We start from the raw sequence: 14,741 nt of genomic DNA on the forward strand, positions 1-14,741 counted from the left end.
CCATTGGCCTGAGTTTTGATGCACAAATAAATATGAAGTATAATATCTTAAAAATACAGTGATCACACTAGAACTCAAGGTTTTTGATAATAACTGCCAATTGATAACTATATCCTAAAAACTTCAGATGCAAACAAAATGATCGTATGTTCCCATTTCATGTGAAAAATGAGACAGCTCCTTTTCTTTTTTACCCTTTAGATAACTAAATATTTATCTAATAGACTACCGACCCCTGCCAGTTTTGCGAATTTGAGATGTTCCCATTGCACTTACTCCACCCCTCTCTCACAGTACCTTCATAACTAGTAAAACAAGTTTTTCAAATATATTTATATTTTATTTTTTTATTTTTAATTTAAATATTATAATACTTCTCTTAAGTTATGCTAATTTGTTTGAAATAAATAAAGGAAATATAAAAATATACTTATTTGCAATTTGTAGTCTATGAGTCAAATGATCAGTTACGGAGTAAGAGAGAGAGACACACATGAATTTTTTTTCTCTCTATTCAGCCATTACAAGGAGTTAGAACAGACCTGCATAGTGTGTATTATGGTACTTTTTCAATTTAAATGTAGGCCTACATACCATAAATCCCTTAATCACTTGCCTGAAGGGGTTTTAATTTTTTTCTGCACAGAAAATGTCAGTTTTTTTATTTTTTCATACTACTCATATGTCTATGACTAGGAATAACAGACAATTACAGAAAATCACATGCAATTTTAAATTTAAAAAAGGGTCATTCAAGTATTACACCAGCATCGATGGGAAGGGTGGGGTTTTGGGCTTGCTGACTTTTGATGACAGGAGGGGGATTTGAATGATGCTTATGTCATCAACCACCCTTTATAAAAATATGAAATATTCTTAATGGCATCTTACTCTGTGTACCAAAAACGAGAAAAAACTTTCCCTAGTTTGTGGGTCTCTGAACTAATATTCTCCATATTGATAAGTCCTCTATAGAGACACTTTAGAAATCACTAAATGATCCTTGGATCCTTCAAGTGATCTGAAAATGTGTCAGGGCCACTGAAGTGTTTTAGAAATGTGTTGCACGCCATTTAAGTGCTTTAGAAATTTATCCCGAGCCGTTTAAGTTGTATGAAAATGTGTGGCATGTCACTGAAGTGATCCATAATTGTGCTGCAAATCACTTAAGTAATCTGGGAACATGCGGCAGATCACTTAAGTAAACTAGGAATGTGCCCCAGGTAACTTGTAGAACTGCACTGCACCCCGTTAAAGTGCTCTAAAACTGTGGCACATGTCACTTAAGGCAGGGTTCGCGCTACCGATTGCGATAAAATATTTCATTTGGCGAATAAATAAAAGTTCGAGTTCCCCAAATCGCGAGTGTCTATTCGGCCATCTGACGCATGTGCAAAAATTCGGAATTGACATTTTTGTTGGCCAATCGCGAACAATGTTCAGCTACTTTCGGTACGGTTCCAGAGGAGGATGGGGGTTGACAGGGACGATCAACCTCATCTAGAAGCGTTACTAGTTGAGTGCACCCCCAAGAGTCTACATGCAAAAAAACAACCTGTTGTCTGAACCCTTTACTTGATGATAATCCTTCCCTCAGCAGAGATGCCGCCGACACGCTATATAATACTATCAAATACCCGGAATTTCAGGAAAGGATGCATAAAAATTTTGTTCACGCTTCCCGTGGGACACGTACTTTCCGAGTTTTAAGAAAAAAAAATACGGAGGGGGAAAACCCAGTGTACCAATTTATTTTATTTTTCCTCCTCTCCACCGTCTATCATGATCGCTATGACGTGTCGTGACGTTAAAAACGAATGAGGCTGACGAAATATCAAGTTGCGTCCCGGAATGAGAGCAGCTATTATACCGAATTTCCCAATTTCTGAGGGTTTTCCTCCTGCGGATTATACATCGGAAATTACGGTACATTCACGGCTACCCACCCACGTCAGAGACAGCGTATTTACCGCGTAAATTCGCTCCGTTTTCACAAGATTGCAAATGCGATTTTTTGAAGAATCGCCCTTTCGAATCGTAATACAATTTTTCCTGACATAGTTCCCATATTAAGGTGTGAAATATGTGGAAGTTAAATGGTGGTAGACCACAGTTGTGGACCATCGGGGGAAGAAAATCATTCCAGCTGGGAATTGCTCAAAAAGGATTTATATGAATCAGAAGATGATCGTCAGAATCATTTGCTTTAAATTTATTATTGGAGCTAAGGTTTTCTGAAATGAAAAATCAATCAGAGAAATTATAGACTGATTAAAAATAATACTGTAAATAAATACTGTACATAATTTGCTTAACTTAATTAAATTTGTTTTAAATTAGTTACACATATTAATTCCTCATTGTCTATGAGTTTCTTTGCAGCTCTTTTCTGTACCAATAGAATACTTAGCAATGAACAATGAATGTAAAAAAAACGAAACCTAGTTATACTACTAAATTACAGTTTTTTTTGTTAGTAAGGGAAAGTGCTCGAATACCATCCCCCCCAAAGCAAAATTGTTGGTTCTGAAAATTTATTTAGAGTTAAAAATAATTTGAAAACTGATTTAAGTAACTCAAATCCATACCTAATCATGCTGCAAGTGTGATTGTACGTAATAAATTTTTCCTAGCCAAAAAAAAAAAATCAAAACACAAATTTTGGATTTTCATCAAAAGGTATCCTAATTCCTTTCCCCCTCCAGTTATTATGTACACATTTATTTTAGTTGCTTATATTTATTAGTTGTATAATAATTAGTTAATATATACTGTATATATATAATTAGTTATATTTATACTACTTATATTTCCTACTTTATTATATTTATATAATTAGCTTTTCTTCATGAATAAGGCATAGAAGTGTTAAACACAGTATAAAAATGCCGACAAGTGATAATACATCAATCAAAATGAATGGAAGTAGTCAGGAAAAAAGAGTTTCCCCTCTGATAAACTCAGAGGGGACAAATTTAGGAATTCAGCTATAGCAAAAATTGTGTCTGTTCCTGACTAAACGATTACAGCTACACGACTATGACGAATATGCAACGTAATACTCATTTAGCGATCTGTAAATATCAATTACTAATTGATGAAAAAAACTTTCCACAAAGCATAAATACTATATAACTGTTCAAAGTTGATTTCACACTGTAACAAGTTATAAAAAAACTATTTTTGAAAAATTAGAGAGTGAATGAAGAGAGCAAAGCAACTACATCACTGCAAGTAGTCAACTGCATGGGTCTGAACAGTTTTCTGGCACTTTTGCAAGATAGCAGCTCTGAACATGCAAATTAGAGGGTTTATGGCAGGGGACAGATTTCGGGCACTTTCCCCTAAATCTTTGTATTGAACTTGTTTTTAGAAATCAATTATTTGTTTGATGCACAGGGGTGTCTGTAAATGATGGAGGAACCAACTTTATTTTTCTTCGAGAGGAACCCACTTTTACTCAAAGAGAACCCAGATTATGCCAATAACTTGGGTCCTGGGACTCAGGTAAATTAGAGTGAAGTGGCATCTCTGCCACAGTATCATGAACCTCATTAAAACACAGTTGCAGAACAAGAATAAATGTAAAAAATATAAATAACAGTATTTCTGTTCCTGTAAGAGGTCCCAACAGGCAACAATAGAATTTCAAAAATGCTTTTGAATTGTAGACAGCAAAAAAAATTTCTGCAAATTCTTGAGAACTAAAATATTTTTTGTACTGTAATTTACATTTCATATTAAACAATTTTTATTTATACATGATTTGCATTTTGATTTACATTTCCATCTTGAACTTGATATAAGTTGTTTTGGAATCTGCATTTTATGATGCGTCAATTTGGCTAAGGTTCTCTCTCTTTTAGCTAAAACTTTTTCCATCCGATTAGCCAAATTGCTACAATTGATAAAAAGTCAGGGCGAACTCTGACTAAGGGATCTATAAATGTGCCACAGACTGTTTAAGTGTTCTGGAACTGTGTCACAGGTCACTCAGGTGAATGCTCCGCTTAGTTCATTTTTACAAAATTAGGTTTGAGGAGATGGGTCACATCAGATAACCCTGAAGGCCACATTTGATCCACGGACCATGGGTTTAGCATATATAGCTTAGAGGGTGGGTTGCGATTAATTTCTTAAAGAGAAATTTTGATTTCTTAGCCTTTAAATAGCATTGAAATCAACAAAAATTGATTATAATAACAAAAATATTTAACATAACATGAAAATATTTTTTTGCATCAAAAAAATAAATTTTTGATCATCTGGGAGGGCATAGGGAGGCTCATGTCCCCCACCCCTGTACATTTCTGATCCCAATATGCATTAGAAGGTAGGGGGGCAGAGCTGACAAAATTTCCCTGACAAGTGGTGGGGGGTCAAAAATGGCTAAAAATCTGCTGGCGTAATATTTGAACCACCAAAAATCGTAAAATTTTGATTTACTTATTACCTGTGCAAATTTAGTAAAATTTTAACTTTTTGATAGTGCTCTCTAGGGGCAAAGATTACAATGCCTGTACTCTCAGTTCTGAGAAGTGGATGGCCATGTCCCGCAATGTTAGCAAGTGGTTAAGATAGTCTTTTGGCTGGGAAGCTGTGAATCTATTCTACTATTATCTCTCATTTGCATCCATTTTAAGACTCCATTAAAAATATAGTGCTATACATACACATGAATCATAAAGGCTACTATGACCCAAGGACAGTGAATGTCATATGGAAAGGTTTGCCAACAGCTGGGGGTGGGGGTGTACACTTCCATACTCTGCAGGTCAATAAGAACATTATATGATTTAAAAACATTTTACATATATAATACACTCCTAAATATTTTTATCTTAAAAAAAATATTTTCCTAGCAAAATTCACATTTCTCATGTACAGTATTGTCTGACCATAGAAAGATGGCTTATGACCTTTTATGACCTTCACCACAAAAAGAGAAAGTTCATTTTTTTAGTGGGGGAAAACATCCTACAGGGCTGCTGCTGGAAGACGTCTCCCCCCCCCCTCCATTGCTTTCTACTGAAGATTCACCCTCTCTTTTCATGAGGAAGGTCATAAGCCATATTTCTGTGTTCACACAGACAATAGACCCTATTCCAATATAAAACATGAAGGCCCCTTTACATGTACAATCTTTCCCTCCCACACCCAAAGTGGGAGGGTCTTGCCCAAAGGATCGGACGCAGTTAGAAGTGCCACATTCCAAGAGTGTGCTGTATAAAGAGATACATTTTTGCATGTGTCTTTATTGTGCGAAAGAAAGCCCCCGTGCAGAAGCTTGTGTGTAAAGGGGATCCCATGACAAAATTTTGACACTTTTGCATGGCGTTGGGGTTTTGGAAAGCACAACACTCTGTGAACCTGGCCAAAGATTTTTTCCCGATTGGCAGATTGAATGTGGCTGATGTTTGCTTGGAACAAATATATAGATTTCAGAAGCTTATTATTTACTACGGGAATTTTCATTTTCAAAGAATTTCAATAATTACCAATTGAAATTACTGTTATAAATTTATGGTAATTTATATGCTATTATTGATAAAATATTAATAAATAAAGTTTCAAACTTTTATTGTTTCAATATACATGACATTTTGTGGCTCCAAAGACCCACAAAAAAAGTTCAGATTCTGTTGATTATAATTTTTTTAATATTTCAATGTATATAGGCTACATGTTATATTCCCAAAAATATCAGTAAACCGCTGAATAAAGAAAAAGATGACTTAAAGTTAGACAAGAATTTTGCAAAAAGAGACATTTTGTAAATTACATATCTGAATCAAATTTTAAATTATCCAAAACATTGAGAAAGCAATCAAATTAAAGAGAAAATTTCAATAGTAAATTGAATATTAAACTCAAGAGAATTATAAAAAAATTCAAATAAACTTCAAATTAGCCATGTCTCTCTCTCTGTATACATACTTTTTTTTTAGAAATAGAGAAGAAAAAGAAAATTTATAACCTAGAAAATCATGAATCAGTAAAGTAGATCTCAAAATTATTGGAATTGAAAAAGGATATGGCGTAACATGCAGATGAAGCCAAAGAAAGAGTGACGTCATCCAACCTGTATATAAGTAGCAAGCTGAGATTGCTTATTGCTCACTTGTATGTGCGCTGGAACTGCGGTACTAATATGTACTTGTTAGTACATTGGCTGACACGCTGTGTGTTAAATTAACAATGTTTCGTTGTTGTTGATGTTTATTAAACCTGAATTGTTGTGTTACAACTGTGAGTCTCATCTCTGGAGACAGATGATTTAGATATCTACAAGGTGGTTTTCAATAGTCATTAGAACTGTTGTTTATCTCATATCGTGTCATTCTCCACCATCACTTGGTATTAAAGTGGCAACAAGCCATTAAAAAAAAAAACCATGAAAAGTTGGAGGAAGCAATAGTTGCACCTGAAAACTTGTGTGGGAAAAGTAAAAAATAAAAATATTTTAATAACATACCCTCATACCCAGAATCCTAAAGCCTATGACTTTAGCTTCAGGATACTTTTGTATTTCATAATTTCTTTTTTCATCATCTGCCAATGGATCATATGTTATTGCTCCTACTTTGACATCCAGATTGCAAGGAATCTTGAAAGTATCAGCAACATCTTCTAAACATAAATATCTGATTCCTGTGTTTAAAAATATATAATAACACAGAACAGATCAGAAGTGCTAATTATTTATTATAACCTTTGACAGACAAATCAATCTCTATTTTAAGTTTTTACAAGGATATATATATTGCAAAAAAAAAAAGTTAATTTTTTTTTTTTAATCTTTAATTAAAATTTCTTATTAAAGAATAAGACTAAATGAATTTGTTAAATAGAAATGGGAAAAGAATATCTCAAACTAATTATTCAGAAATATTTTTTTAATCATTTATTTTTACAAAGAAACAATAAAATATGGTTTGATAAAAAAAAAATGGAAAAATAAAAACAGGATTTTTCTTCTTAAGCCTTTGACTGCACCAAAAAATATCATCTTTACAGAGTGAGATTTTTTTCTGCAATACAAAGCAGTGGTTCTCAAACTTTTGCCACTCACGGCTCCCTTGCCTTAGGCATCATTAATTTGAAACTTTCCAGAACAGTATAGAAAAGAACCCACATCATAGAACTGAATGGGTACACATCAATATTGACAGCTCACAGCGATGCCCCTTCAAAGATTGATGACACCCCCTAGAACCATGATGTATACTTTGGGAAACCTTGCATTAAGGAAAGAGACTTATCTGGATACTATATCGAGGTGAACTTGGAAAGAAAAGTTTACTGTCTTTGCTGGGAATCCAACCCCGGTCCTCTTGTAATCTGGGCAAGAGTGTAACCTTATACATAAGAGGAACACAACTATGCTTTCCTTATTTCACATACGGTAGTGTGACATGCTGAAGTAGAGACTTTGTTGCTTCCCTTAACTTCAGTAAATGCCCCCGCCTCCTGGTAGCAACATTAGAGAGAGAGGTTATTCAGAAAAAACTATCTCAAATATACCTCCTGTATTTTTTACTCTTAATATTTCCACTGTCTTTTTTGCTCTTAAAGGGTGATCACCCTCCTCGAAAGTTTGGTTAAAGATAGAATGTTGTCACTTCTATGGAAAAATTGTTTTCTAACACCACCACTAGAAGAAGGATGAACTACAGTGTCATCTGGATGGTGTTGTTTTTCCCCAATTCACTTACCATTCTTTTATTTTGTCACATGGTTGCTCAATCTGTTTAGATTTTCATCTTACTTTTTAATTTCATGTCATCCTGTTTTACTAAATTTCTCAGAAGCCATAAATTCTGAGTTAAATTTTCTTTCTTTGTATATCACATTTTTGCACTATGTCTGTTGATTTTGTTTATCATTATTTTTGCATATTTTTAGTTTTATCGTTATTTGAAACGGGAAGACGTGAAACTCCCATTTTTGTTTCCCATGCCTATCTTGGGACCAGAACATTAAAATTTATGCAAGATGGTCAAAAGCGAATTGTTTTTTTTTATTCAAAAAAAGATGAGATAAAAGCACTGCAGCCAACTTTGCTGACATCTTCAATGCACAGTGAGAGCCCTTATTCTTCGTTGCCTTCCCTTCTGTGTGAATCTGTGCCTTTTTCTGGCCCACAAACAGTTTCCATATCGCATATCTGGCTGGCAGACTAAGAAGGTTGTACACCACTGATCCAAGCCCTAAAAAGCCACACCTGAAAATCGTTAGGTAAATAGTGTGTAATGTTTCTAAAGAAGTTGTAAATGATAGTTATGAGGAAGAAAAAAACTGTTTAAGGTATATTATGTTGATTGAGGTAAATGAGTAATAGAAAGAATATGTATTGAATTTTAAGAAGTACAGTTTGCTCTGCTCAATAGGGTAACAGATACTCGCTTATTCAAGTAAAATCCTCTAGAACCAATTTTTTTTTCATAGAGATATTGTTTAAAGTTCCCTGCTTGATAGAATAATTTTATCAATTGTTCCCTGCTCAATAGAGTATCAAAATTAGCATGAAAAAAGCAAATATATACTAACAACTCTATGTGCATAATAGTTTTAGTACATGAAACATTTGGAAATTATTGCAAATATGTTGCCAGTTAAGACCTATAAAAACCGACTTGGGGTGGGTACTGGCCTTGAAGTTTCTAAGCTGTCATTTTGAGGTGTATTCAGTGCATTTAATTATTTTATTCTTGTTCTCTGTTGAGTCCATAAAGGGTGCTAATTTTTCTATGAAAGTAGAAACCTTAAAAAGTCTGCACAAACGGTTTGGCTTCATGCAATGTCTTGAAACTATAAAAATTAAGGTGAAAATAAAGGGCTTGAGTTACTGCAACCAATTAAAAGTTTTGGATTTGTAGTGCTCCACACATGATGCTGCTCTCCCGGCGATCAGCCAAGAACAAAGCTGCCCCTAGGGGTGTGCGACAGATGCGGTCATGCCAAGCCTCACAGTCTGGAAGCCCCACACTTAACAGGAGAAAATTAATGGAAGTGAGAAGATATAAATGTGTTATCAAATACATTTTTTTCATGATGAAACAAGGTGTATGATCTTGGGCTGATTAGATTCTGGAATTTTCATCAATTCTGGAGTTATTTCTCTCATTAATTCTGAATTTCAATCAATTCTAGAATTGTTTCTCTTACTAATTCTGAAATTTCATCAATTCTGGGATTTTTCTTGTATTAATGATGTTCCATTGTTTTTATTCTGATATTTCATTGAAATTGATTGAACACAGTTAAAAAACCAAGTTTCATAGGACAAACAACGATGAAGAAGATTCTTGAGATAGAGAAACTTATTTATGGACACCAAAAATTATAGGTGGGAAAATGTACACAAACTTCAAATCACACAAGAAATTTTTGAATTCATCGATTTTCAGGACAATGAAAGTACAGAAAATGATGAGACCTCAAGTCTTAAAAAGTGTCAAGATAAAAAATTAATACATGAAAAAGAGTATACTCACTTGCACCATTTACCATTCCTACCCATGTTCCATAGAATTTTGGAATAAAACAAGAAAGCTGACTCAATATTGGATCCTTTGTTATAGATACACACTGATAGAAGTCAAGCTCTCTATAATTTTTCATCCTAGCAGAAACTAAAGGTTTTAGAAGATGGCCATCTTCATGCTTCAAAACACCTTGAGAAAGATAAAGAAATATTTATCACAATAATTCACCATTTGTCATTAGTTTTTGAACAAATTTAATACTTCAAAATAATACGTTTTTACTATTCAAGATGATCAAATTTGGACTACCACACTAATTTAATTTTCAAAACTATAAAGCATAAAAACTTTCAAATTGAAATTTATTAGAAATGAAAAATTAGCCAGAAGAAAAAAAAATACTTCAAAGAGATTAAATAATTTTATAATTTTGGTTTTTAAAAAAATATATTTGTTCAAACTAAAGAGAGTTTGAATAATTACTTGACATTTTCCAATTCCAGTGGTTTCGTCAGGAGATAATTCTTGAAATAGTGTGGGAAAATGACCCAGCAAACATCTCTTCATGATGACGACCACTGAAATAGGAGAAACATCGAGTAGCCACTTAAACATATGATGCTTCTTTAGATCGAAAAATCAATCTTCATTGAATTATGGCTGCCATCGGTTGTAATGACACCTCGGCTATGGCATCAATAACTAATGGTTCCAGGTGATTCCATTAGATAATATTGTTAATGAACCTTGATTATAACATTGATAAAGCACAACCACCTCAGATATAACAACACTTTTTAGACACTTTTGCTTCAGTTTTTATGGTGTTCTTCCCAAAAATGCTAGGAACTGGAAAATATTCAAAAAGTCTTGAAAACGTCAACCTCATTTATAATGTCTCAGAGAGAGAGAGAGTTACAAAGACAAAATTTTGTGGAATATTCAATGATTATATAACCGAATTTGACCATCATTCATGAAAAATACTTCTAATAAACTAATGATTCATAGTGATTATAAATGGATAAAAAGTAATAAAAAGTAAAAATTTGCAAGAACATTTTTGAAATCATTTCTTGTCATTTGCAAGCAATTTTACTACATTCGCTTGGGGGAAATGAGCTCACCTTCATGCGGTAGTTGAAAATTGAGGGAACAACTATAGTACAATCCCTTTTCCTCTTTGTCGATTTCCTTTCTAGCCTGTTGGTACTTTTCTTCCTAGTCAGCCATTTTCTTTTATTGCTGTTCTTTTTTCCTGTCAGCTATTATTATTATTATTTCCTTTGGCTTTTGAGTTTGCCATTTCCCTTTTACTGTTGGTCTGTATTGTCATTGTCCCAAGTAAAAATCACCTATAGAGGTTGTTAATTACATAATAGGCTTTTGCATTGAAGAGTGCAGCATTTGAATCCATTGAAGCTTCTTTTTTTTTGTTCATTTCGTTTTACCAAGTAAAACTTGTTTTACTAAGTTTAAACGTACATACCGTTTTCCCTGTATCTTCAGTTTTTCTCGTTAGGATATCTCGTTTTCTCTCAGGTCGTCCATTTTTTTTTAATGTTCCAATTCAATTTTATTCCAGTTCAAGATGTCATAAATTACAATCTATAACATAGTAGTCTTTTTTTAATTAATTTTTTGTATACTTACCGTTATACCTGGCATTTCAATCCTGCAATTGTGTTTTCATTGAACCCAGAGAGATTTTTTTTCCCCTGCCCTGACCACTGTATTATTTAAAAGACAGTACGGTTTTTATTTTTATCCCAGAGAATATTTATACATCAGGAGGAACCATTGTGTTATTTAGAAGAGAGTCCAGATTTTTACTTATAACCCAAAGCTTTTATTCCAGAATCATGGTTTTTTTGGCAATGTGTTAGGGATTTTTTTTCTTTAGCAAGCAAAATGTCCAAAGGCATGACTCAACTCCACTCTTGGCAATTTCTCATCTTGATTTCGGATACTTTTCCCCACCAAAGAAAAGAATTGCCAACACAAGCAAATTACGAGGTGCAACAGTTAAATAGCAGAATTGTTTGCACTGTTATGCAACAAGCCTTCAATGTACCGGAAATTTTCTGCAGTAAAAATTTCCCTAATAGTTTTTCTACATTTTTCTAAAAATTCCCATAATAGTATTTTCTACATTTTTACTTAAAATTTTCTCAGATTGTTCTGCAGTAGCACTGATTGTTCCGTGACATATGTCGCAGATTTCAGCACATTCTGCTTTGGAGAGTAGTAGCATAAGCAGATGAATCACCAAAAGAGGAGGCCGAGAGAATATCCACCTCAACCCATACCAATACCATTTTTTCACTGAATGGGGGATGATCGCCCCCAATGGCAATCAATTTCCACTGTGGTTACACCTGCTCATATACACTCATGTCCATAAATTAAGGATAATTCAGAATCACACGGAAATCGAAATCTAAAGTAAAAATTTCACCTGTAGAATTATCACACACATCTGCAAGAATGATATGCAAATTTCAGGAAGTCACCAGATGATGCCGATAGTATGTCACAATGAGGAGAGTGTAAGAGGGGGGGTATATAAGGAATGGTGGCAAAGAAGTAAAATTGTTCACAAGAGTTCTGTAAGGCGCTCAGTGCCATAAGCGAATAGTTATGACACAGAGGACGCATGTGGATGATTTTTTGCGTGGTAGAATTATCGGCCGCCTGGAATGTGGGCATACTCAGATGGAAGTATCAGAGGAACTTGGAATTGCCCAAAGTGTCATCTCTAGGCTTTAACAACGATTCCAAGATAACGGAAATGTCAGTAGACGTTACAGTACAGGTCGCCCCCGAGTTACAACGCCGAATGAAGACCGGTATTTGGCAGTAACTGCCAAAAGAAGCAGACGGAGCACAGCATCCGACCTGTCTCGTCAGCTATCTGCAGCCATGGGTACCACAGTTTCAAGGTAAACCGTGTACAGACGTTTGGGAGATATTGGTCTATATGTTCGCAGCCCTGTCAGATGTGTTCCGCTCATGGCAACTCACTGTCGGCAGCGATTAGCCTGGAGTAGAGAACATGCAATGTGGACATCGTCACAGTGGGCTTGTGTGATGTTTTCCGACGAGTCCAGGTTTAGCTTACAGTCTGATTCACGTCGGACTTTCATATGGAGAACACCAGGTACCCGTTACCACCAAGACAACATCATTGAACGACACCGTTACGGTGGTGCAGCATTGCTCGTTTGGGGTGGAATTATACTGGGTTCCAGAACAGATCTGCATGTTCAAACCGGAACCATGAAAGCCCAAATATATATGGACATCATTCTGGAAACCCATGTACGTTTGTTTAGGGGTGCCATGGGCGCAGAATTTGTGTTTATGGATGACAACGCCCGTCCTCACCGAGCAAACATCGTAAACGAATGCCTTGAATCTGAGGATATAACCCGTATGGAATGGCCAGCATTCTCACCTGACTTGAATCCGATAGAGCATGTGTGGGACATGCTTGGCCGACGAGTTGCAGCCCGTCAACCACCTCCTACATGTGTACCGGAACTTCGGAGAGCATTGCTTGCTAAGTGGAGTGATCTTCCCCAAGATCAGATCGATAATTTGATACTCAGCATGCCTAGGCGTTGTACGGACTGTATTTCATCGCATGGGAGACATACAATGTATTAACCATCATACCAACCATGTAATAGAAAGTTTTTGTAAAGGAGATATTTTTTACAATTGCTCCAGGGAGCAAAAATCGTAGTTTTTATGAATGGTATCATACATACACCATCGTTTTTGTTCTTTATCTTTTGTTTAATAAATGGGCTTTATGAATAAGCAACGTTTGTTTTGTTTCTGAACCTTTATTTGCCGGAGCTGGCATTATCCTTAATTTATGGACATGAGTGTATCTCTTCATTCAGTCAGAGCTGCAGCCATGATCTAGTTAGGAGGATACACTGGTTAAAGGGTTAATAAATGTATCAAGAACTAGTTAAGGCAACACTTTTTCATTCAATTTTCCAGCTAACAACTGAGAGAATGTGGCTTGCTTTATGATAAAAAAAAGGGGGGGGGGTCCCAAGTATGTATTCAGATTTTTGCTTGAACTGAAACTTCGACCTTGAAATCTTATTTTTTTTACTCAACTTTCAAAATAGTTGGCCCACATGAAACACACAAAAAAAAATTCTTCAAATAGTCTATTTGATTATAACTATTCAAATGGCTAACAGCTTCTTAGAATGAAAATCGATAAGGTAATGACCAAACGCGAATTCCTAGAAACATCACAATTCGCAGATCACTCACCAAGTTTCTTATTTCCTTTTCCATGAACGTGACCCGCAAGTTGGTGAGTAAGAAATTTTGTATTTTTGGGAACATCATGAGAGATCGACCACGGATTTTTTATAGCCATACCTAGAATTGAACACAATCATCACGGATCTGAACACTATATGCCTATTAACTGCTGCGTCAGAATTCATGAGCTTTCTTTAAAATTTCTTTAATCTCGAAAAAACTTTCAACTGAAAACCGTACCAATGCGTTTTTCTGTGTGTTTCAAGCAGTTTTAAGGTATTCCTTATATTGGAAAGTAATGCGCCAAGTTGCATGTGACACAACAAGGCGTTCAAAATACAATATCGAAAACTTTCTTGGGTCGGCTAAAACTGCTTCGCCACATCACCCAAAAAAATCGTATTATACGGCATGTGCCCATACGTCCCGTATTCCGTATTTTTCACACAGCCTCGGTTTTTTTGTTTTTTTTCTTGCCGTCCCGACATTTGTATAAATCATGGGTGGAGATACGGGGGGGGGCGTCAAAGGTGGAGTCGACTGATCTAATGTATATATGAGCTGACATCATCATCATCGTGCCCCCTAGCAATGAGCTTGCCCCACCAGACTTCCAAGTCAATCTCCGCATATGGTATAAATGTCTCGGTTTTTCCTGTTTTTGCATGAAGCCTATTTGAAATTTTATTCCTTATTGAAGTCAAAGATTGAAATTACTTTTCAACTCATAAATTATATTATTATAATTACACCTATAAATTATAATATTAATCTTACGTATTGGTGAACGTTTTATTTCATAGAATTCATTTTTATCCACTTTAATTTGCAGCAATGCTTCATTTCCCCCCATTCTGATTTGGGGCCGTTCAAATATTACGTCAGCAAATTTTTAGACATTTTGGACCAATCAAAACATCAAAAACTATATGCATTGATGCAATTGGATAATACAAGACA

At 35.0% G+C, this 14,741-nt stretch overlaps 1 protein-coding gene across 5 annotated transcripts in view; it reads right to left on the minus strand.

Moving 5' to 3' along the window:
* Positions 1-14,148, minus strand: part of Ipk2 (Inositol phosphate kinase 2) — a 30,860-nt gene extending 16,712 nt beyond the window's left edge. For 2 of the 5 annotated variants that reach the window (XM_089239632.1, XM_089239634.1), the window contains exons 1-3: positions 13,788-14,144; positions 9,498-9,677; positions 6,476-6,651 (exon numbers count right to left, since the gene is read on the minus strand). In XM_089239632.1, the coding sequence (XP_089095758.1) occupies positions 6,476-6,651; positions 9,498-9,677; positions 13,788-13,896 (465 nt within the window). In that variant the 5' untranslated portion in view covers positions 13,897-14,144. Of the gene's footprint in view, positions 1-6,475; positions 6,652-9,497; positions 9,678-9,971; positions 10,067-13,787 lie in introns of all 5 variants that reach the window. The other 3 variants (XM_089239630.1, XM_089239631.1, XM_089239635.1) reach the window with 3 other exon arrangements.
* Between the last annotated feature and the right edge of the window lie 593 nt (positions 14,149-14,741).

The sequence above is a fragment of the Pholcus phalangioides genome, unplaced genomic scaffold, assembly GCF_987345545.1.
Source record: "Pholcus phalangioides strain wild (caught in Gottingen) unplaced genomic scaffold, Ppha-v1.0 ptg000011l_1, whole genome shotgun sequence".
NCBI lineage: Eukaryota > Metazoa > Arthropoda > Arachnida > Araneae > Pholcidae > Pholcus > Pholcus phalangioides.